Source organism: Phlebotomus papatasi, chromosome 2 (genome assembly GCF_024763615.1).
Source record: "Phlebotomus papatasi isolate M1 chromosome 2, Ppap_2.1, whole genome shotgun sequence".
Lineage (NCBI taxonomy): Eukaryota > Metazoa > Arthropoda > Insecta > Diptera > Psychodidae > Phlebotomus > Phlebotomus papatasi.
The window spans coordinates 65,603,310-65,629,929 of NC_077223.1; the positions used below are offsets into that span (position 1 = coordinate 65,603,310).

General features: G+C 32.4%; 1 protein-coding gene across 1 annotated transcript in view; it reads right to left on the bottom strand.

Annotated features, from left to right (window-relative positions):
• Positions 1-434: 434 nt before the first annotated feature.
• LOC129803894 (uncharacterized) overlaps positions 435-26,620 on the bottom strand; it is a 38,362-nt gene continuing 12,176 nt past the window's right edge. The window contains exons 2-4 of the mRNA XM_055850769.1: positions 5,877-6,030; positions 5,660-5,781; positions 435-5,598 (exon numbers count right to left, since the gene is read on the bottom strand). Coding sequence (XP_055706744.1) covers positions 4,612-5,598; positions 5,660-5,781; positions 5,877-6,030 — 1,263 coding nt within the window. The 3' untranslated portion in view covers positions 435-4,611. The remainder of the gene's footprint in view (positions 5,599-5,659; positions 5,782-5,876; positions 6,031-26,620) is intronic.

Sequence of the window (26,620 nt, forward strand, 5' to 3'; positions counted from 1 at the left end):
TTTTCTTAAGTGAAGATCTCGAAAGTTTTTACGGCCATTGCTTACCATTTTGCCAAGAAAAGCCTAAAATTGAAATAATCCAAAATTTTTGTCCAACACAATTTTGAAGAAGTGATTTCACTGACGATTGAAAGTGTACTGTCGTTTCTGTGAATGGCCCATTTGATTTTATACCCTGAATGTGAAAACCTGCCCCTTCATCACACCTTAGGGCAATATTTGGTGAATTCCTGCTTATGAATTTCCCAATGATGCCATCCAGAAATAATACACTGACGAATGGCTCAGCAAGTTACTGAGTCAGGGTTCAAATTGCACATGATCTGATTAAAAGTATAGCCACAATTGACCAAAAGAACCAATTAAAACCAAAACCTTAAGGGAGAGTATGACTCATATGACCCTATTAGAGAAGTATTCCCCTCCAAAAAATATTCTTCCTCATAGACACTTTATTTTTTTCGAAGGGTAAAAGACAGTACATTTGGGATTAATTACATTGAATAAATTACAAGATAATATTCGTAACATGATCATTTTTCTCTGTAACGGAAATTCATTCGACAAATACCATCATTTTCTTTCCATTATCGTTGCATGATGACTTTTTCCTTTTGCTTGCACTTCTCTGGAATGAAAATCTATTGCCAGAGAAAAAATGTCGTTTTTCTTGGCAGCAAAAATACTTTTAGTACAGCAAGATTAGTCACTGGTAGTTCAGTTATTTTCTCTTCTTTTTTTTTCTTAATATTAATCTACGTGATTTACTAATTACGCATCATGTTTCCTGTTTCTATTATTTTCTTACTCTTTCTCTCAACTCTTGTTTTCTTTTGTCCAAAAATGCTCTTGCGCACTCAAATGGCCATCGAATTATGAATCATTGCTTCTTTTCTGCATTTTACCAAAGAGTTTGGTGGTTTGGGCCTATAGTTTAATTAATCCTACAATTACGTTTTCATAAATTGCTGACTGATAGTGAGAAACAAGTTTTTTTTTAAATGAAGCTCGATAAATATTCGTACTAATTCAAAAGACTCAGTAAGGAAGATTTTAGGTGGGAAAAATACTTTCAGAAGCTTTACAATAATTTTTGTTGTTATTACTGAGATTTCATTAAACCTGACGAGGAGGGGAATTCTGCAACAGTATGACAATGTCATATGACAAATTGTCATGGTAGGTTCGCGAGTCAGTGATCATCGAATAGCCATTGCAAGAACCTCTATGAAGTTTTTAGTAGTTGATATGAGACGGAATTTTTGATAAATTCTTCCGAATTTACCACTTGAAAAATTAAATTTGTCATATGACTTTATCACGCTGTTACGGAATCCCTATAACAACTTACTTCCTATAAAACATGTAATCACTTAATCAAAGCACACGAAAAACTTTTATATTCTCATACATTTCCCAAATTTTTCTTCAGAAACTTTTAATAAAATTACAATGGATTTTCGCTTATCCGTGGACTCTTTATCCAAGGCGACATAATGACAGATAAATATTTTAAAAATTTTGTTGATGTTTTGTTCACGTTTTGGGGGTTTTGTTGAAGCAAATGTGCTTTAATCTACTGTGATTCTTTCTCATTGTGAGTGACTTCTTTTTTAAGAACGTATGCACATTTAGAGAGAACTTCGATTTGATCAGATCAGGATTCGCGTTATAAAATTTTTACATAACCAAAAAATTCGTTGGATATAAAACGTTTTAATATGTATTAATCTCTTAATCCGTATGATATTTTGTATGATAATTACTCTGAAATGTGAGGTTATGTTGAATCTAACCTAAAATAATAAGGACATTAATTATATTTCAGCAGAGAAATACACCGATGTTTTTTTTTCTATCAAATAAAGAGACGAAATAATGAAGTTTGACTTGTTTATCATTACCAATTTTTTTAGCAATTAATTTTTTTTTTTGAGAAATCCCGGAAATAGTTTTGAGGTTATGTCCCGCAATTTTGAAAAAAATATCTTTAAGCAAATTATTTTAATTAGGCTTTTAAAAGCTGATTCGCGTTCTCGGATAAAGATCTTTAATCGGTAAAGCTCAATTTTTTATGTCGTACTATTTCTTTTGCTACTTCTTAGCCAAAAAGCCAAAGAGGAAACTTGGATAAGAGCTTCCCGAGCTTCCAAAATAATTTTATAAAATAAGATATTCTTTAATTATTTCATCACTTTTAATTTTGATATGCGAATGTAAAAAATAATAACCCATAAATTAACTTCTTTCTCTTATGAATTTCGTACAACATAACCTCAAAATTCCATAATAATATTTAATTTTATTTTATTAAGGGGTTTTCGTCATTATTGGCAATTCCCCTTCCATAATAATAAGAGAGGTAAGATATAAAAGTTCTTGAACATGGATTTTATAACATTGCAAAATATCGTTTAGTGAAATTGGATCACTTTATCTTATTGAGCATAAATGTTTGCCAAGAATTTGAGGTTATGCATGAACTAACCTCGAAAAAGACGATCATCTACTCTAAAAATAAAGTTTAGTTAAGCGAACAAATGGTTTCTTGTTGAAATTTTGCCAAAAGGATGATATTTACCTACTTGACAAAACTTTTCTCACATTTTTATACATAAAAAAACTATTTTGTAAAATTTTTCCTCACTGAGTGAGAGAAATCCGAAAAAGTTAAAATAACATTCCGGAAATGTTAATTTTACCTTGCATTATTGAACCAAAATCCGTGTAAATATAATTGCTTTTTAGGTGTATTGTGGGTTAAAGTTACCCTTTTTCATGTTAATTTTACCCTTAAAAAGGTGTAAAATTAACATTAAAAAATGTTGATATATTTTTACACCTAAAAAGTGTTAAAGTTACGAGGAAACAAAGTTAATCGCACCCCCTTTTTTTCTCAGTGTATATATTTGTGGATTTCTACTGGAGACTTGCAAAATGCTCGTAATTCGTATAATCCATAAAAAAGTTCGTAAAAGTTTGTATTTTGTTTACGAATTTTGTTCATAACATGAGCACTTAACGAGCATTTTTTGTTTTTTTTTTACAAACATTTATTCGTACACTCTTGTGAATTCCCATTGGGGACTTACGAAATGTTCGTAAATCGATTAACTGACAAACATGTTCGTAAAAGTTTGTACTTTTTTCGCAAACGTTATCCGTAAGATTATCATTTATCGAGCGTTTCTTGTACTTTTACAAACGTTTGTTCGTAAATTTACGTAAACATACAAATCTTTGTAAAATTTTGTCATTTGTTCGTCACATTTTGTTTGTCTGGCAAAAAAAAGAATGAAAATGGTAATCTTATTTATAATATTGATTAGAAATAATATTATCTTTATAATATTATTATTTTTCGATAATTTCCTGCATTTTTTTACATCTTAACGTGAAATCTTTGTATTCCATTCAACCGAAATATCCAAGAATCCAAGCTCTAACGTGAAAATTTTTTATAACCCTTTTATGATGTGCATTTAAATGTTAAAGATAGGGATTTCTTTAACTCAACATATTTTCATTTAAATAATTTATAATGCAAATTTAATTAAACAAAATTCCCATCCTAAGCCTTGTAATACATTTATTCATCCACCAAACCAAAGAAATAAAATCTTATCTTTCTTTTTTTTGCAATAATAAAATGTATTCAAATTTTGCTGCGTTTTTACGATTTGTAAAAGCAATTCAACAATTATGAAAAGAACATAAGAAAATTTCTTGTTACTTTTTTTTCCACTCGACAATGTGGAAAAATCCACATCTCAACGGATCAACAACTATTGTTTATTGTGTCATATTTCAAACTATTTTTCACACAATTCCTCCTCAATAGAGACTTGAAAGAAAAAAAAGAAACATGACGTGTCTCAATTGCATAATTCGCCCACAAATACAATGTTCACAAATTAATGGACTTTCGATGGCATGGGCTTCTGGAGCACTTCTAGAGAATTACTGGTTAATTGAGAGAGCCAAAAATCAAGGTGAGCCTCCAGAGTGGAAGTCAATTTTGTCCCGAGGCTATCTGTCAACCACTCAAAATGATGGCAAAAAGATCAATCTTCAATGGATGATTTGTTTCACCCACGCAATTGATCACCCAAGAAGAAAAATGGCTTTTTTATAGAACCAAAATATTTTATGTTCTTGTAGTTAACTTTTAAGAGGTTTATAGTGTAATTTTTGTTTTTAAAAATGCTTATAGAAGAAGTTCCAGAATCCCTTTACAGTGCACTACTTAACATGGTTCCATAATATTTTACTTAAAGAATTCTACAAGACTTTGTAGGGGAGAATAATTCTTCTTGAGCATGATCTTCTACTTGGAGATCCTCTTGTTGTTGCAAATTTGGCCAGTTTGGAGGTTTATGGCAGTTTAACTGGACACCTTCAATTACTCATTGCACTTATTAGTTTTGTGAGTCATTTTACACTTCCAGAGATTAAATCTTACACTGTATAGGCCACTCAGCCTATTCTAACTTCAAGTCTTTAGTGTCCTTTAAACATCCTACTCCTAACACACTACAAAATCGTTATCACACCACATTTTCTTGAGGCACATGATTATTTTTTAAATTATATTTTTAGTAGTTCGTAAAATTACGTGATCGGTCGTGGATCGTATGGTGTGGCATTGAAGCCAACGTATCGGTTGTTTTTACGATGTACGAACCCTCGACCAGGAGCTGTATTGTAGTAGATCACTCTTCGGATACCGAACGGATCTATGTATCCAAAGCTCCCGGTTCTCGTATCACCCCCAGAATTTGTCTCTTCATGATACTGCCGAGGTAGGTAGTATCGGAATCCTTCACCCGTTTTCAGAGTTACCCCATCATACTGAGGATACTGGGCATCGTATCCATTCCCAATTAGATTGGGTCTCCTGTCGTATTGATTTTGTTTGATATTTGGATGGTAGTACTGGTATGATAGTGGTCCGACATATTTTCGAACCGACCCTCTGTCGAAGATAGGCTGAACACTATTTCCGGGAAGCGGAGAGACACTCTTGAAAGTTGTTCCAATGAAATCAGGCCTGGCCGTTGAGGAGTCAATTGGTGGGATGTAGGGCCTAAAGTCCAAATCTGGTGGATTGAGATCATTCGATGGGGGTAAAAGGGGAGGCGGTGTACTTGAATAGAACACTCCAATTGGAGATAGGCTCGATGAAAAGTCCGGTCTAGGCGTGGTCGAGGGGTACGCAGCAATCGGGGGTACGTAAGTTGGTCGCGTTCTTACCGTTGAAGGATATACAGCAATTGGTGTAGTTGAAATTTCGTTGTCCGTTAATGGAGGAGCCAAGGTAGTCGTTGGGGTTCCATAGACGGGTTTGGACGTTGTGGCTGGAAGGTAGTCATGTGAAGGCGTTGGATGGGGTCGATGAACTTCCTTAACAGGTGGCAAATAGTCAATAGGATCTCCATGGGGTCTTATAAAGACCGTATCGGGTTGAGGGTAGTCATGTCCGATAACATTCGACTGAATCGGAGGTGAAAGCGTAGTTGTTGGAGTAGTAGTATATATTTCCGTATAAGTCTTCTTCCCCTCTACTCCTGGTGCCTTCTTAGCGATCTTAAGAGCATCCTACACAAAAAAAAATCTTTTTGGCAAAATAATTTTAAAATAGATTTCAAGAGAAACTCACATGAATTGAACTATCACGCCCAACATAGACTGTTGCTGATTTCAAGATCCTGTACCCCTGATTATCTGCGATGTAGTCTTTCTGTCTCAAGTACCCAAGAGAGTCAATCCATGCGTCCGTTCCTACAATAAAAGATATATTGGTCAAGTTGATGTGCCCACGCAGAAATTTTTGAATTTAATTAAGCTGTTGAATGAGACCCTGTTGATTTCTTTACCAACTACTGTGCCGTCTTGAAGGCGTTTCTCTTTGCGGTACTGGCCATTGTCGGTCTGATAGCGAAAAAATCGCTCAGGACCCTCGTCTGTCTGAATGTGATACTGACCACTGCCTGGAGTACCCCAGGAAGCTTCACATATCGTCAAAGAGACCTGCAAATAATTTATATTTTGTGTTTTGATAAGAATGAACTGATAAAATTATGCAACAAAGTTGCAAATTTTCTAGATAAAAGACTGAAAAATATTGGGATTATTAATTTTTCGTTTTTTTTATGGTCAAAATTTTGCATCAGGATAACATAATATATCTATTGTCCTTAAAAGCCTTAAAATGTGTTCGAAGTTACGAACACATTTTTTGCGAGAAGAGCATTTAATGAAAGTGGGAATATATATAATTGACCGAAAGTATATTTTGAACTTAATTGACGAGGTTCCAAGAAGTGTTCATTTTTTAACGCTCTCCGATATCAACCTTAATGACAACATAAACTATAATGCAGTTGCAAAATTAATACCTCCATGTGTAGAAAGAGCTATGGATGCATTAAACATCGACAGCAAGGGAACAGTGTGGTATCTTAAGGCCGGCTTTAGACCTGAGACTCATGCCAGTTCCTTGCTAAGATAGCTTTGTTGATGACTGAGAATGAGCCAGATACCTTTGTAGACATAAATTGAGTCTTAATGCTTAGATTCTGACAACATTGGAATTTGGCGGGCTATCAAATGGCATTTTACGAAAAGATAAAGAAAGTTCGTTTTCAAACTATAAGCCATATAACAAAGCAGTAAACCTTCGTTTCCGAAAGGACTTAGCTAAGTCTCTAAATTTTTGGCTTAGCAACAACTCGATCTTTTCAGACTATAACTTAAGCGCTAAATCTCAGCCATAAGTCTCTAGTCTGAAACCCGTATATGTTAATAAGGAGCATAATTGATGCTTTTCTTAGTCCAGACCACACTCCACTCAAAAGAGTTTCTCTTTCGCGGAACGTTATTATCCAATTCTGAATTTGAAAGGAGGGATTGCGGACGCATAGACAGACTCTCTATAGAAATTTCATAGCGCTAACTTAATTATATGCATTGAAAATAATGACATGAATTAATTTACTTCGATTAAAGATTTAAGGGAAACTACACAACTATTAGACGAAAATAATTTTAGACAATCAGAAAAAAATTCTCCATGGGTCACCGATAACCCAATATATCTTAAAACACTAACGGCGTTATCACACTTGCACATTAAAATTTTAATATGATTCACATTAATTGTCGCTTGTGAGCGTCCAAATATGTTATTTGTGTCTTTGAGTCACTTAATATTTGGGGTTTTTCTATTTATTGATAAAGAAGTGGACTTGGCCTGCAAAAGTAAGTTTAAATTTACCTAAAGCATAAATATTTTTCACATTAAAAAATTAAAGAGAAAATCGCATTAATTTTTCGCATTAATGCTATAAATCAATTTATATCAAATTTTGGGGGTCAAGTCTACCTTTTTATCAACAAACAGATCTAATTTTGAATATAAAATGATTCAAACACACAAATTACACATTTGGACTCTCACCAGCGACAATTAATACGAATCATATTAAAATTTTAATGTGCAAGTGTGATAACACAGTTAGACGAATGACGTCAACTATATTTTGCATACATCACGGTGTTTCTGTAAATCATTCCAGAGAAATCTCCTAGGTATATGCAAATTTTCTGAGCGCAGTCATTTCGCGCGGTTTTATTCGGTCCCGAAAATGTGCATAATCCCGGGATCCCGTGTACAAATTTATATCCAAATGTACAAATCTTCTGACAATTTTGGTCCTTCAAAGGCTTCACAGCCAAAGGATTATTATGATGACTACACAGATTAAACTATTTATTTATGTAAAGAAATGGCAAAATATTAAGATTTTTGTACGAAAGTTAACAAAAATGTATTTGTAAGAGTACAAAATATGTTCGTTAAATGATTATGCCACAAACGTTACAAACAATATTTCTGGAAAAGGTACAAACTTTTAGAAATAATGTCAGTGGGTTTTACCGCTCGCCAGCATTTCGTAAATCTCCTGTTGGAATTCACGAAAATTTTACAAATTATTTTTTTATTCTCAGTAAAGTAAGTGTTAAGAAAGTTAAGTAGAATGCATCATATAAAGAATATTGAGATAAAAAACATGATTAAATTAGCCTATTAAATCTTTATCCATCATCTAGGAAAAAAAATTTCCTTTGCAAATCAACTCTGTTTTTCTTCACTTGCTTTACTAAGGTGCATTTTAATTGGATCTTTGCAGGTGTTTTTTGTTGTTATTTATCTTTATTCTCTAAAGTTATTTTGAAATTCCGGAAATAATTCACCTCTAATGAATTTATTCGTGTCAAAATCATCAGAAAACATACTTTTTTTCCCAAGAAAAATTGTGAAAACTCTCTTGCATATTAATTAATTTTTCGTCTCTACGCACGCACAATTCCATTGACTAGCGCTGGGAAGTTACGTATATGAAAAACATCCGCAGCAAAAATAGACCATTTGCTGCCAATTTTCTTAAGAGACTCTTGGTAATCTCAAGCGCGGGAAAATTAATTTGTTTACTTCGGAGCAGAGTGGTAAAAAAGAGAACCATTGAAGTGAATGATGATCGTGCTCATGTGTGAATTCATAGCAATATTATTAACAATAATATGGTAGCAGGTCTTAGTACCTGGCTGAAAGTGAAACTTTCCTCAATGGTAATTTAATTATATGAAAAATCACGTGGCAGTGCATTTTTTTTTTTAATTTGTCCATACTGAAGGTAGAAAAATAAGAAGAGAAAAACTGTGATAAAAGACACGATAGTAAATTAAATTCCATCAAAGCTTCCTCCTGGGAGGGTTTTTTGATCATTAGGCAAAGTGAGCACGCCTTGCACTGATTCACTTTCTCAACATTGGAATTCAATGAAAATTGTCAGGTTGTCTTTATTGATTAAGTTGATGTCACTAAGGAGTTGTTTAGGAGGTTTAACACGTATGTTGACATAGAAAAAACATTTAACTGCCTCTTCACTTTAATATCAATGGGAGGTTTTTTTACGAAATTGTCAATAAAATTATAGGCTCTATTAACCCATATGCTCTCGATGGATGCAACTTTTCTCTTACTAATTTTCTCCTTTGAGACATTTTCCAAACACTGAAGAATATTACCACATGAAATGGATTTCTTCACCGATCAGTCAGAAATGGCAAAGATCAATTAAAATTGACCAAAGTGGGTTGAAAATTGTAGGCACTATCATACCAAGTCAGACACAATACACTGAGAAAAATTGGGAAAAAATTGAGATGTTGTTAGTCTTTTTTTTGTTTCCTTCTGAAAGTATTTCGGCTGAAAGCTAAATTTTATTTGTACAAAATGTCGTTGATGTTCGAAAAATCAAATAGAATTCAAATTGAATTTTCGAATAATGTTTGAGAATTTTCAAAATACCTATACCAATGTACCTATATCTATCAGAGGGAAGATGTTTTTTTTTGTGGACATTTTACAATCTAGAAATTAACTTTGAAGAAGCAAAAGATGTGGCCGAAATAGTAAACATTACCTCACTAACGATAAGCTCGTAATATGGTTATTTTTTACACGAAATACATGATCCAACTGTGAAATTGCTTTCGAAATTTGAAGATCGATTCACTATTAATATAAACAAAAACAATCTTTAATGAACACTAATCATTTTGTACTTCATCACAAATTATTATACTACTAGCATCACAAGCGATCTGTCACATTTTTTGTAAGATTTTTTCCACACTGTATTTTTTATAACACAATTTTTTATTCAAATTACAGATGATGCGAAGATTAAATCCATAATTTTAAATAATTTAGTTGTTTGGCCGAAGTTACAGTCAAGGTGGCCGAAATTTAAAGCTGGCCGAAATTTAGGACCTATACTCTCTTTCGCAACTTTTACCCACTTTTCTGACAACTTTATAATCACTGATTAGGAACTTTCAAAAACATAGGATTTTAACAAAATATTTACATAGGGTAAGTGTGCCATATTTCGGCATAGTTGCATGCAAGCATCAAAGTCTTAAGTTTGATAAGTAATATATTAAATTCAAATTGATTTTTTTTATTCTTTCTTCTTAAAGAGTGTTGCTTGGAAACTTGTAGACAGTTTATCGTCTTTATTTACTTTAAAATCATTCTTAATACATTTTAAAATGAATAAAAATGGACATAGCTTTGGTGCCCCATTTCGGTCACCTTCATTCTCATAGTTCGTTGCCCTTCGGGAATTCTTCTAATATCTTTTTCACGTCATCTCGTTTGTCGAAGCTATATTTTTTGTTATTCTTTTGCATTGTATAATCTCTAGAGTACGTAAAATCTAAAAGTTCCTGGAAATTCGAGAAACAAAAAGGTGGCTTAAATTGCAAACTGGCCGGAATTTGGCACACTTACCCTAATTCCAGATCAATTTAAAAACTAAAACTAACGGTTTACATCTTTCTTGCAGATTAAAAATGAAAAAACAAAGAATTTGAAAATTTACCATTAAATAAAAAGAAACATTAGCATTGTTCTCTATACGGGAATTGATACGTTTTATTATCCTATTTTTCTCAGTGTACCTTACTCCACAATCATGAAAGTTATGCCAACGATGCATTTCATTATGTGAAAGCTACATTGACCAAATTTGGTATCTGACCAAGTGTCTGGGCATAAATACCAGTCACTGATAGTCCCTCCTGCACACTGAAGAACCCTTTGATCTCTCTCTCTCACTCGTCTCATGCAAGATTGCAATCGAAAATGTAGGTGAATTTCTGAATTATTTAACAGCAATTTAATTGTAATTTCAGAGTTGGAGAAAAGTGAAAATCCATCGCACGAAGAGTCTATTGAACTTGAAAACCGGTAGGTAATTTTTCATTTTGATATTACAAACACTACGTGTTTGCCAATGATCTTCTCTTCGAGAAAATTCAATGGCAATGTTAATCTATCACTGAAGCACTTTCTTCACTATTTTTCTGCATGTGGAAATTTTTATTTATATCAAATATAGCCACAGGTTGATAAACACTCTGTATAATTTATGTTCCGACCGGAAAACCAGAAATTCCCCGATAAGATATAGGCTTTAACATTAGTGCAAAGTTATCTCTTCCGATTTGCAGGAAAGATCTTCAGGCAAATGTTCGAAGTAAAACTCTGACCAGCATTGACCAGTTGAGCAGCAATAGAAAATGATCTTACAATGTAAAATTCGGTTTTTAAGATGCAGCAAAAAATTTGGAGTGCACAATTGAAACTGATCGCGGAGCTCATAATATTTCCTTCCTCAAATAAATCACTTAGAAAAAAACACCGAATATAATTGAGGCTTTAATTTACTTTTATGCCAAAGTAATTAAGCCCACTTAATTACTCAACAGTTAACTCTACAATAAATCGCGTAATAGTTCTACTAAGCAATAAAGCCACACAGTTATTGATTGGAACCTCTTATTCATTTCTTTGTCTGCAAAATACCACCAAAACACTGAAAGAAAAGCCTCAAACATTTCTCACAACAATAATTATTTCACTAATAAAGCACTAATTTGCCCAAAACAAGAAAGAAATTGTTTTAAAGTGGTAATTTGTAAAAGTTATAGAAAATTTTCCCTTTAATTAAATCTTCTTACAAATTTATACAATTCATATTGCCCTTGCTATTAAATGGCTTGTAAACTTCTTCTGAGTCATTGTAGCTTATGGCCAGTGTGAAAATGCAAATTTCTCACAGATAACCTTTAATATGCATTTATGACTTTGAATACAGCTTAGGGCTCTAAAAATAAAAATTTTATTACCCATATCATAAGTGAGAAAAACTAGTATCAAATTATGTTTGATTTGTTTTTGCAAGTCTTTAAGGATTCCTAATCCGGATTTCTATCAAGCAAAATATCATAAAACTTTCATGATTGGTATTTGCCCCTGATTTTAAATTTCATAAGGAAATTTAAATAATTGTTGACTGAAATTTGTTATAGTTAAGATTTTGTTTTTGATAAGTAATTTTAAATTTACTTGACAAACGATTTTTCATTATTTAATTTTAAACAATTTTCTTTATAATGTAATACAGTGAAAAGGTAAAGTCAGTAGAAAAACTCGTACTTAAGCAGTGAAATACTAAATAATTCATTAGGAAAGATAAAACAATATTGAAATGATTTTTTAATAATAAAAAGAAAAAAATTCAAAAATAGAATTGTTTTTACAAATACTTTATTGAAATGATTTTTTAATAATAAAAAGAAAAAAATTCAAAAATAGAATTGTTTTTACAAATACTTTAGGTGCTTTTCAAAATATTAAAAAAGTAAAATTAATTAACGAGAGTATTTTAATCCGAAATCGCTCTTTCGAAATAAAAAAAAAACAACCACTGACCCTTCACTAAGGTTTATGTTTGTCTTTTTTTCGATTCGTAACAACTCATCTGAAAAGATTTATTTATTGCAGAAATATTTACTAAATTCCGTGGTTTTTAAAGTGAAATGGTAATCCGTCATAATAAATAAAGTAAAATAAAGAAAAAATAATAATTAAAAACAACTTTTTAAATTTTATCAGAGGCACATTTGAGGTGCAAGACAAAAGTTAGGGAGCTTTTATCTCAAAATTACACCTATAACACTAAACGTATCAAGACCGGTCGAACTGATCGGTTTAAAAACTTTTTAAAATTAATACACGTTTAACGGTATAAGTGTCACTATCAAACTTTATGTATTTCTTAACACTTTAAAACCCAAGTCAAAAAATCACGTAAAATACCAAATTGGCATAAAATGCCAGTGTAGATATTCTCCACAAAAAACCAAATTTTCAAGTTTTTTGTTCCGTAAGACTTCTACAGCAGTTCGTGGACTCGTAAATTATTTTTTGAACAAATATTTTCCCAATTTTCTTGTCAATTTTATATAAATTTTGTGAAAATGGACAAAAAATGCCAAAGTGAATTTTTACAGATTTTCGTAGAAAAAAGCCAATTTCTATTGAATTTCCTTTTTCTTAGCAATTTGGTAAGGATCTTAGAACACATATCTATATATTTTCCTGTAAAATTTTCAAATTCTCATTAATTTGCGCTTTTTGTTTAATAAAATTTTATGTGAAGTTCCAATAGGAATTCGGAAAAGAAAAATAAGACGTAAAGTGAATTTTCACCTTATTTTTCTCTGTAGTACCACTTTACAACAATTTTAGGTCTTATATTATTTAATTTTTTATAATTATTTTTACATTTTCACGTATTTTTTAAGATTTTTTAGAATCGTGACAAAATTCAAAAAATGGTAACATTTTTTAGGTTATGTAGTATAAGCCATTCAAATGTCCATTTCGGATGCAAACTCCATATAAAAAAAGGTGGCATTTTACGCCAATTTGGTATTCTACGCCTATTTTTTGGTTTTTTCCCAATTTTTTAAATAATAAAAAGTTATAAACTATTTTTTTGGACTAAACGAAAGCTAATTAAATTCTCTACACATTCGTGTTATCACTTTAGCATAATATTGAATAGAATTCCTACTATGAAGCTCCAAACTTAAAATTGGAGTAAAATGCCACTTTGGGTTTTAAAGTGTTAAAAATGCATTTATTATATTTTTATTGTTTAATTCTAATTCTTTCTTCTTTTCCAAGAAAAGAATTGTAGAGTATTCTACCTACCACGGACTGTCATTTGATCGAGCGCGCTAGAAAAACGACCAGAAACGTTTGATAGATTTATTGTTAAGGGAAATTTCCCCTGGAATCATTAATTTCACATAGCATTGGGATTTATTACGAAATATCCCTATTTAAAAAGCCCTTAAAAAATCTGTGTCGTCAAATTTTTTTTCTAGGGATTAAAAATTTGAGAAATTGAATAATTATAATAAAATGCATTTTCTATATTTTGTTATTTTTATATTTAATTTTGTTTCTTTTGAATTTCAGGATAAGTTTTTTTTTTATTTTTCAATTTAAGTTTCTTTTTTCGTACTGCTGCATAATACCCTAAAACAATTTGGTAAATGCAAAAGTTGAAGGCGAATGAACTTTGTAACGCAAATTCACTCTCAAATCCCTCTTAAATCACCTTGTGATCAGCTGGGTACCAGTTGGATCTCTCTAAATATCCGCAATGTACTTATAGTAAGTGTGAGAAAAAAAATCAATCTCCATAAAATGCATTTCACTTAACGCAAGTGTCTTCATCAACTCGGGCAGATCATAAATTAAATGATCATTGAGCTCATGATCATTTGACTAATGGATTCAAAGTTATTTGAATGGTACAAAATGCTCCTATTTCCATCGCAAATGGCTCCATAAATCGAGCAAAGAAATTAAAATTGCGATCGAGTGTAATTTCAATTTTACGTTCACTCTATATTTTTACGATACTTGCTCTTTGCAAGATCATTCATCACTTTCCACGTGGTGTCCCATAGAGCTAGAGTGAGAGAAAATCATGTTTTGTGTGAGATTATCAATGAAAGTGAAAATATTGAAATTCCCTAAATCGCAAGATCAATAAATCTCTTAACCTTTCCACGCAGTCTCACGAGTCTGGTGCTCAATTCACGTTATGATTGATACTTCGTGATCATCTGGCGCGATCAATGCGGACAAAGAGTGGCTGGAAATGGGATTTCTTCGTCCAAGAGATTATGAACTAAATTAGCCGTATATCTGAGGCGTGGTCCAGGGCGATCTCACCACCAAAAGAAGATATTGTTATGCAATGTACGGCTTTTCTCCAACTTCTTGCACACGTGGTTGAGGCGGCGCAAAAGAAATAGAATTAGGCCACTTTGGCTGGCGTATAATGAATTAAACAACGGAACTTTGTGTAACAAGAAAAACGATCGTGACTCAAGATTTGTAATTTCTTCTAGTGTACACTTCTTTTATACTTCGGTCTTTTCCCTTTCAGTGTGCCATAAACATCAAATGTTCATATTAAACCTAATGATAAGCTCATTATACTCTATGGAAGCTCTGATTCTTTTCACAGATGTAGATTATTTTTTTGTAAGTGACTTGGTCAAGAGAATAGCACATTATTTAGACAAATTCTTGTTAGAGATCGAAAAGTCAAATTGTATTTGAAATTTTCTAACTAAAGTTTTTCGAAAAATTGGAAGTAGCTTTGAAAATTACTTATCTAATAATTTTAGGAAGATTTATAAAGAAAGCGGAATATTATAATTTTCTTGGCTTTCATATTCCTTGCAACAAATGAAGATTACCGTCATTCCAGATGTTTTAAATTTCGAAAAAGGAATCTCAAATGAGCTACTTCACAGGTTTCCAAGAAAACAAAACGTATATCTTCTTTTACCTTGAAATACAATCTTCATTTTTTAAAAATGTTCAATCATGAACAAAGCTTATGTACAAAAAGAAAGTATGTGAAAAGAATAAATTAATTTTCTAATCAAGAACTTTCAACTTAAGCATAAATATAAAAGAATTCAAAAAACGATTGCAAAGAATCTTGGATAAAAAATATTTAAAAGAATGGTAAGTTTTTAATTAAAAAATTGTTTTCAAAAAATGTGCTGAAACTAAACGCTGCATGTAAAAGCAAGAAAACTTTTTTTTTTCAATATAAAAAATATTTATTATTTAACCGAAATTTTTGATTTAGTATTTCGGCGTTTTAAAGTAAAAAATATATCGAAAAACTCCGAGCAGTCGCACCTGGAGTTTCCCAAGAGAAAAGACATTACGAAGATTGGTTTCGAAAATTTAAATTCTGCTTTCTTCCGCTTGGTGATTTTTCTTTTTTTTTTATATATTCGAATTTCGAAGTGCCCCAAGAGTTAACGTTTTGTTTCGTGGGGAAAATCAAACCAATGAAGATCGTAATATTTCTGTCCCATTTTATTAAATTCATTCACAATCAATGAACAAGTCATTTTACAGTGTCTTACTGTATTATTTTCCAGACTTCCATTAAAAGCTTGGTTTGAAAATTCGAAATTCAGTTTGAATTTTTCGAACATCAACGATATTTTGTGCAAATACGAACACTGAAAAAAAAGGGGGTGCGATTAACTTTTTTTCGTCAAAACTTTAATACTTTTCGGGTGTAAAAATATATCAACATTTATTAATGTTAATTTTACACGTTTTTATGGGTAAAATTAACATGAAAAAGGGTAACTTTAACCCCCAATATACATAAAAAGGGTAATATTTACGCCGATTTTGGATAAATACTGCAGGGTAAAATTAACATTTGCGAAATGTTTTTTTTTTACTTTTTCGGATTTCTCTCACTCAGTGAAGCTATTTACTTTTTATCTTATACACTTTTGGAGAATTAAATTCCGGCACCACTGAGAAAAATCCGAAAAAGTTAAAATAACATTCCGGAAATGTTTATTCTACCCTGCAGTATTGATCCGAAATCCGATTAAAGTTACCCTTTTTCATGTTAATTTTATCCTTAAAAAGGTGTAAAATTAACATTAAAAAATGTTGATATATTTTTACACCTAAAAAGTGTTAAATTTATGAGGAAAAAAAGTTAATCGTACCCCCGTTTTTTTCTCAGTGAGTGCAACTTTACAAGGGTCTGTCTGAAGAGCATTTAAAATTAAATGAATATTAAAAAATATTAAGGCCTTATTCTTCAAAATTCCGCCATATGGTAAAAAAGAAAGATGGTCACTGAATTCACATGTTGTAAAGCTAAGGCATTACCTCAACTTGCTTTTTGTTGAGGGATTGTTGAGAAAGTTTGGAGACAGTAGAATACATTTTATGTTACTGTTCCAAATTCTTAAGCCAGAGAATTGAGATCTTTAAGAAAGAACTACTGACACAGGAGGATATCAAAAGAACAGCAGCCCAGGAAATGCAGCAGTTCAACCAGTTTCCAAAAAAGTTAGAGTAAGGTTTATTGGGGCAGACATAAGGGGCTCAAATAGAGTCTAGGTATCTGCAGCCCACAGATCCCCAAGTTCTCCATACAATTTACTTTTCTCTAGTTTTAAAAACATTTTTCCAGTGAATATAAGCTCGATCAGTGATAGTTAGCTGAATCGCATGTTACAATAGCTGTGATTATGAAAGAGTGGCAACGAATGTAAAAGAATCGCCAGCGGTAAAAACTCGAGATGTCTCAGCAAATTGCCTGTTAGTTGATTTGTCGGGAGAATTGGTAGAGCTATTAACATTGAATTTAATTACCCAGGAGACACTTAATTATCTCCATGGGCTCGAACTTCCCATCCTTAAAGTCTGTGCTTGTCTCACGCCATAAATACCAGCACCAGAAAAAGTTACGTAAAATTGCAAGAATCTCAATCATTTAAACGTGCTTAACGCTTGAGTGTTTGTGCTTTACTAACCATGACCTTGTTACGCATTGGCTTTTACAATATAAAAGCAAAATTGATCTCTGGTGGAAAAATGAAATCATCACTCAATCGACAAACATATTGGTTATTGCATAAAATTATTCACTTCACGTTTCTGGCCAATTGTAGGTTGAATTGAAGAAAGAACTAGGCAAATGTGGGTGAAGTTGTTGCTCACAGATGCCTCCAACGAGAAACATTCCAAAAAGATCTATATAGCTTCGAGACATTTGGAAGTTCTTCATTTTCCTTGGTACTTCTCATTGCCAAATGTTAGATTAACATCATACTTTCCAACATCGAAAATATTGTGTGGTGTAAAATCATATGGAACTGGCCATACGAGTTCACTGTGATGGTAATGCTGAGGAATAACACCGAAGATCTCGCTTCCGTACTCGGAGACTGTGGGAAGAAAATCAATGGCTAGGATGGCATTCATAGAGTCTTCATTGGGAATGAGGTCATTGTATGTGGAGGGCAGATACAGCATAGAAATGGTGCTGTTGTCATCCAAATCGTCAAAATTGATATATTTGCAGAGATCATAAATGATCTTGAGAAAAGATGCTGAATTGCGAAGTGGATCATCGTCTTTGTCATCTTCTTTGGTTTGATCTCTATTTTCTTCCTCTTCCGGAGGATCAGCAAGTCGCCAAATGATCTTGTTGAAGATTCTCTGGAGATTATAAAAAATCCTAGTAAGATCAGCATTATTCCTATTAACAGTAATCATCATCAATTCTACCTGATTGGTGTTATTGTAGATCAGAACTACCCGAGATTTCTCATACAGTTCATGTTCTTTAGCTGCCAATTTGACCATATATCTTCCCAAGATAATTTCAGATCCTTCAATCATCTGCACAGTGAATTTCTTGTAGATCAACACAAGTCCTGTAAGTTTATCATCAGACGCATTTTTATTGACTTCATTCGAAAAGTCCACATAAAAGTCTTTCACGTCCAAAATCTCCCTCCCAGGAGCGTGTTTAGCCACAAAAATAATCCTCTGGAAGTAGGTTTTGCGCCCAGCACAGGACATATTGTCACGAATATGACTCAAGAGGGTCTTCCGGTGCTGCAGAGAGGGATTAGAAGAACCTTCTCCACGGTTTCGACGAAGAGACCCAAAAGATGAGAATCCTCTTGCTGACATTTTTTCAACAAACTGGAGGATTTATTTGGTTGCTATGAGAATTTCCATGGCAATGCCTAGTGCAGCTGTTACATTGAAAATTATTGGTATGTACATTGTTGTGAAAATTTAGAAGGCGGAGTTATATGTAAATTTAGCACATGGATGTACTAAATCAAATAATAATAAATTTATGACACTTTTAGGTGAAAAAATGTAAACCCCAATAGCATGAAATAATAATTCGTCTATTATTATTCACGGCGTGCATAGAGATATGTACTAAAATCAACTTGTAATGGGACTTTATAAATTTTGGTAAATACAAAAAAATATATATATTGATTAAATAGCATTGATATTGCACAGGAAAAATTAAAATCGTAAGCTAAATCAAATTCAAATTTAGAAATTTATTTAGTACATGTTTGTACTAAACCAACTCGACCGACGCATCAATTAGCAATTTTCTTATGAAATGCATAGATAAATAACTACGATTAAGGAAAGGTTTTATATTTGATTACAATGAGGTTCTAATTTATACTAATATTGATAACGTTCAGGGGGAAATATTAGTACTTTATTGGGTAAAAATTAAGGGAAATATTTATATAATTTAAAGGTTATAAAACAACTTTTCAGCTTCCAATTTGTTTTAAAAATCGAAAGACTTTTGTGAATAGAGTTGGTAAATTTCAAGAAATTTCATGAATTTCCTCCTAAAGTAGGTGGCGACTACTGTGAAATTTCTGAAATTTTACCATCTCTATTTGTGAATCATAAATTAGTACATCAAAAATATTAGTACTGATCGTTCTAATAATGTTGTAAATTTCGGTCAAGCATCTAATATTATATAAATTCACGTAGAATTTATTTATAAAAGAAATAGGTAACGTAATTCGCATTAATAAATCGTAAAAATTTAATAATAAATCCTCCAAAAAATTACAAATATAGGCAACAGTTTTTACGTAATAGGGTGGAATCACCAGTTCTCGCCAGTGCCCCACTTCTCGCCACTTACATTGAAATTGCTATTTTTCGCAATTTATGAAATAAATGAGTCGCAATTTTTTTGTATTGTTTCTGCTTCTACGCATAGAATCGAAAAATAATAATTATTCGTTTTGGATTCACGATTTTGATCACTTTTTAGAGCAATATTTTAAGCAAGTGCATCGAATCCAACATCTCTTACCAAATGTACTAAGTGTCGTCAAATTTTCATCAGGCCAAAAATACCTATTTGGGTAAATAATTTGTCTATTGAATATTTAATTGCACTTGTGGAATACATAAAATTTGTATTTAGTCAATTAATATTTCATTTTATATTATTTTTGTATAAAAATGAGGCATGGCGAGAAGTGGTAATATTCTGGAATTGATTTTACCACCTGTCGCCATATCTTTTCAATAGGCGACGCTAACTTCACTTCGTACATTCTCAGTTGTCAAATCTGCATTGTTTACTTTCTGCAAAAGCCCCATAATTTGATTTCTCAAATAAAAGTGAAGAAAAATCATTTAAAGAGAGTAATAATAAAGTGATCACAAGGAAAGAGAAATGGTGAATGTATTCTTTTCATAGCATTACCTAAAATAATCGAGTGTGGTTCTTTTCAAGTGGGTGGCGAGAAGTGGTTACAAATTTTACAAAACTGGCGAAAAGTGGTAAAAAGTGGCGACGAAATGGTTATTTTTGCATTATTATTAAAAATCAGTTTTTTAAGTAGTCCAGCGTTATGTTCTAGGATTATTGTTTTCACGTATCTAGAGCCAATACATCTAAGTAACTTTGTGTCAAATTTGACTTATCTTGTAACAAGGATTCAAAAGTTATGATTAAATGAATTTAATTTTTTCCTAAACATGGCGATAGCCGGTTATTCCACCCTATAGTCGCGTAAGATTTCCCAAGAAACTTTCGAATTAATCTGAGAAATCTATGTATGAGTATATAATTTTAATCTTAACTCTGGAAGTATTTGAATGAAACACTGTGGAATAAAAAATTTTTTCTTAAATTTTATGACAAAGAATAACGATTAAATAGCCTTTTATCCGTTTTTTAGGGACTTAGGTCATCGTAAAATCAATTTAATTAATTCGATTTAATTTCTTATCAGGAAACAGTAGATAGTGTAGTGCTACTCTAAAGGGAAAATCTTTCCCCTGAATTTTTTTAGTATATAACTGCTCTTATGTGCTCCTGATTTACCGATTTTTCTGTTGGTTCCTATCACGACTGTTTGGGGGTTTTGGAATAAGATGAGAACAAATGGCACAATTAGTTAAAAATAGTCGTGGTAGGAATCAACACAGAAAAAAGTCGATAACGGAGGAGTACAACCATGTACTAAAAAAATGTTCAGGAGAAAGATATCCTGTTTTTATTTTTAATTGGGATAGTATCATTAAAAACTAACTAATTCAGTTAAATTACGTTTTTCAACGCTAGAGCCTCTGTAGTTTTTTATTAGAGGATATGGATAAATGGTTTTTTTTTGCTAACTTCAAACTTAAATATTACCAGAACATTTTGGAACTTTGCTCACAAATGTATTTATGATCCCGGTGTTCAGATTCAAAGGTTCTAATGAAAATCGAGTAAAAAAACTCCATTTGTATTCTTTGATTTCAACACCATCCCATAACATAAAATTTTGTTCTTCATTTATTGCTGATTTTTTTTCCAGAAGAGTTACGATGCTTTTGATGCATTTTGATGAAAGAATATTTAAGCAATTACACTAAGAAGTTTTGATCAATTTCTACACGATTTTGAGGGACCACAACGATCCATAAAAAGAAACCATAAATCACGCCTTATTTTGGCAGTTATTCCTGTCACGAATTTCGACTGAAATTACCATGGGAATTTTAGTGATCTTGTTTTTTTATTGTATCAATAACCACTCAAGTGATTTTGCATGATAAAAAGTAAGTGAAAAAAAATGTTTCAAGTCTTGAGAAGCAGATCATGAAGTGTCCACAATTTATAACACCCACTCACCAGATTCTCATTTGCCTGAACCATTTAAGTTGAGGTAAAATATGCCAAAGGTGTCTCACTTGAGACATTTGAAGGCTATGTGAGGCATATTTTTGCAATCCATGTTAATTGCTGGATTTTATTGAAGAGAGACTGATACATTTTCCAATTGAACAATTTCTATTAATGAAATTTTAATTTTGAGGATATGCAATAAATACAAGGGGAAATATCATTTAATTCGCAAAACGCAATCGTTTTGCACATTTTATCGTGTGCGGCTTCTTATCTTTGTGGTGCATAAAATTAATCCAACAAAACCACCAATCACAGCTCATGATGGATTTAAAAAGAAGTGACGCTCAATGATCGTAAAGCTGAATTAAATCAAAAGTTCAACGAAATGCAAGAAATTATGCGGACGTGAGTTTTTGCATTAATTTACACGATTCTTTTACATAATATAGGTGAACCACAATATTGGTAAAAGTGAGAGTTTATACTTCTGTTTTGAGTTTACCGGACAATACGTGACTCTTTCGCCAATGGCTTTGCACTATTTATGTGATCTATTGAAGCATGGTATGTTTAAGATAGCCATACTTTAAATAAATATGTGACCAATTTTACCATGAAGGTTGTACCAGTGACATTCAATTATCAAGATTTAATTGCTTGAATAAATTTTCCTAGGTTTGATATTGCTGACTTAATTGCACTTAGGAATCTATTGATCCAACTATCGCTTTAAGCTCGTTCAATTTTGTTTAATTTCACCACTTTCTTTTGATGTTTGGATCAATTTCTACGATTGACACTGTCGCCCTTAAGCTATTCGTTTACTCCAGAGGCTTATTTTAATTCTGGGTTAAAGAGTCACACCTCAAATTATGGTCTTGTCATTTCTTCAGCTTACAGAGAAAACAGCTTTTTGCAGAAAAGGGAAATGCCATTTCTCACTTCCAATAATGTTTCTTCGTGCCTCATCTATTTGCTGGAAAAACCCATTTATTCGGTCAATTAGGTCTTAACCCCTTAGTCCAGTCTTCTCAGCCACACCTCCATACAAAATGCTAAAAAAAAATCCACCGAATTGAGTGCTTCCATTGATTGAAATTATGCCATTTCCCCTCAATTACCTCTATCAGTGCTTTTTATCGGCCTCATATCTTTCTTCCATCAACGTGGTCATTTAACCATCAAATAACATTTCCACGAGCTCTTCTTGGGTGTTCAATAGCCCTGAAAATGCCCCTGAAGAAGCAACTTGGATTTGTTTGGAGAGCCTTTAAGTTCTGCTATCTACATTACCTTAAGAAAGTGGATGCTGTGTCCAAGACTCATGGTGTTAATAACATCCTCAATGATAAGCTACATCCCTGTGAGAGGTATTTGAATTGAAAGGGTCGTATAACGTTCTCAACTTTGTGATTTTAATGCTGCAATGTTATTTGAAAAACGATAATTTTCCCAAATTTGAATATTTTGCAAATTATTTGCCCTAGTTCATAGTGGTTCCCCGGTGCATGTCCGTTTCAAAATCGTTTTGAATTTTACGAAGGACTTAAATGAGTTCATGAAAAAATCAAACCTAGTAAAATCGTTTAGGTCATTTTAAAATCGATCTTTAACTAGTTAAAAGCTAAGTATATAGTATTTAATAATTTGTAGAGAAAAATAATTAAGATTTTTATTAATATTCAATTAATTTGATGGTATGTTTAGTGATAAAACGCAGAACTTGGCCAGCAAAAATTGAAAGTTTATTATTAATACTACTATTGTTGATGATAAATTTGTATAAAATTGAGCTAAGTTTTTAAAAAGTAAGAAAGTAGACTTGATAAAGGATAAAGGCAGGGTTGTGCCTAAACATAGTAAAAAATATTTTTTACATATTACATGTTAAAAACATGTAAAAATGAAAAAATGTAACAATGTAAAAAAATATGTAAAATGTAAAAAAAGAAAATTAAGCATTTTTGAATCTTTTAAACATTTCCTGTAAGCAATATCAATATTGATATTAATTACAATGAATATCAAGAAAACATTTTTGAGAAAGCCATGAACAAAATTTTGTTATGAAAATCTATTGATGTGAAGTAAGTCAATGATTTTGTACACATAAAGCATACTCTCTGTGGTAAAATAATATTACTATTTTCCAATTAATCGTTCTTGTTCCACAGATAGGTATTAGGTGAGATTCTTAACAATCTCACCTACTATAATCCTAACAAAATTTCATGTCGTCCGATCGACCTCAAACTTGGCCAAAATGTGTTTCAGCACTTCCTGATCACGAATATATATGTGGCTATTTTACGTTCCCGGCCGGCCGGCCGGCCGGCCGCTCTTTGGAGCTTAATAGCTCCTAAACTAAAAAAGATATCGACTTGCGGTTTTCGGCAAAGGTTATATATCGGGTGAAAATTGCAACTTGGTGCATTGACCCCCTACCCCCCACCCCTCCTTCCGCCATTTTGAAGACCCCCCTTTTTTTGTTTTCTCAATAGCTCCGTCCCTATGGCATCGAGCGGGCTCAAATTTTAGTATGTTATAGCTGGGCCTTAGAGCTTTCCATCAATACCAAACTTAAGGTCCCCCGACCCCCCTGACCCGAGCTATAAGGGTCCAAAAAAAATTTCTTAAAATGGCCATAACTCCGGTTCTAATTGTCAGAATTTAAAAAGTGAGGGCTTTTTGGAAAGCTCTCGTGAAATGCCACTTCCCCTTCTAACATCGCAAGTTCATAAAACCACCGCTAGGGGCGCTTTTTTTTAAAAGAAAATTTTTAAATCTTATAAGTTAAATAACTCAAAAATTCCATTGTGCATCGGGCTGAAATTTTAGTATGTTGTAGCCGTTGATTATACCTATCAAACAAAAAAAACCTTAAGTCGATCCATAACTCCTGACCCGAGCTATAAGGGGTCAAAGTTCGAACATTGACCGGCCTCTATCTCCGGTTCTAACTAACATAGCGACCTAAATTTTACCTTTTTGGTTTCGTCTCGATGAGCACTTTCAGATGGAAGTTCAAAAAGTCACCACAGGTGGCGCTGTGATAGCGTCAAAATTCATCGAAATTCAAAGTCACTTTTCTCAAAAACGGCATTGTGCAAGTTAATGAAATTTTAGTATGTTGTAGTCCAGTCTAGGACGTTTCCAAAATGGTGCGTATGTGCGCTGTGGTTTCAATAGAACTGGAGATATGAGGGGTCAAAGTTCACAAAATTCAAAAAATCATATCTCTGGTTCTATATGACCGATTTTGATGAATGAGGGCTTAAACGAAAGATCTCACCAAATGCTACAACTTTCTAGAATGTTTGAACTTCGTGGGACCAACACCAGGGGCGCCACAGTCGAAAAACCAATTTCAATATCACATAACCTCAATTATCTCGACTGTCGCTGAACCAATTTTGATGATTACTTTAACATAATTGTAGAGGACATTTGTCTCTACATTTCGTCCATACATCATTTTTCGATCAGACTACGCTATCACTCCGATTTTGCCGTTTAAGTGTGAAAAAATTGATTTTTCCAATAATAACGCTTTGAAATCACTCAGATGCCAATTTGACTGCCTCTACTCCACCAAGACACTTAAAATAGGGTTGTAAATGAAAAGTCCCGCAAAATACAACAATTCTTTGATTTAGTTGAAGTTCAACAAATGAACACTTGGGGCACTCTGGATGAAAAAACGAGTTAAGAAACAAAAAACCTCGCTTATCTTGGCTTCTGAGTAATCGATGAGTTCAAGTTCTACGGCAAAATTATAGAGAACATTCTGGTCTACATTTCACCCATATAACACTTTTCTGTCAGTTCATCCAAATCCTTGATATTTTGGTTTAAATACAAAATTTGTATAATTTCACGAATTTTATTCAAGATAACTGAATGGCGTCTCCCAACTTCAGCATCAAATCGAATTTGCATGCACTCCGAGTTAGCTCACGTTAAGAATCTCACCTACATAAGCCGGTTAGGATTATCTGTCCCTTTCAGAATGTTGTCTGTATTAAATCCCCAACATGTCGATTTTTTACCTTTAACGTATAAGACAACCAAAATTAATATTCTTAGTAAACATATAAAACAAATAGACATAAAAATACATTTTTTCCACTATTCGCAAATAGGGAAATAGTGTGACTTGGTCAATTTTTAAAATCTAAAAAAAAACAACGCAAAAAACAAAATATAAATATGGTCTAAATATCTAAATATGGTTAGAGTCCTAGAATCGGCACTGCTTCAGCATAAAACAGTTAATTATTATATGCTCAAATCCCGCACAACTTAAGCTTAAAATGATTTCACGTGTATGTAATACACTCATAGCTTCAACATGAAAAGGTTAAAATTGCAAATAAAGAGCGCACAGTTTTAGCACAAAACGATTAAAATTGAATATAAAATCCTCACAGCTTACGAACGAAACGTTTAGCATAGATCGTTTTTACTCGGATTCTATGAAGATTTTATTACAAATCGATATAATATCATAATTTCTGTGTGAATTTTTGTTTAATACGTTAGTCTCATTTTAATAATAAAGCATTATGGTTTTCAGAATATTATCACAGAAACATTCATTACCACAGAATCAGTGTTAGTAAGGAGACACTGATTCTCTTCATGAACATTGTTTTCTGGAATATGATGTCTTGGACAAGGTGTATAGCAAATCCTTCCAAAAAAATTATCGTTATGAAGAGAACAAGAAATAAATCTTAATTTCAATAATTTTTACAATATTGATGATTAGCAGAAACCACAGAACAATTGGAAAACTTTCTGAGTATGTAGATATAGAAGTTCAAAAATTATTAATCGTTTAGATGGTTATTATTATATTGGTTCAACACGGTAGTAGAAAATTTGAATTGGGATTGCCAGTAAATTTCATCATGCATTTTAGACGACAAGCTTTACAGCAAAAAGCCGCAAAATATTTTACTGATTACAGCGAAATCTTTGATTGAGTAAATAATAAAAAAAATGAATTTGATATTTGATGGTTATCAATCAATTTTACATTTCAACTTTACATGTTAAAAATGTAGCACATGTTAAAGGCTTTTTTTTGCCATGTAAAAAATGATGTAAAATGTAAAAAATTCGCCCAACCTTGGATA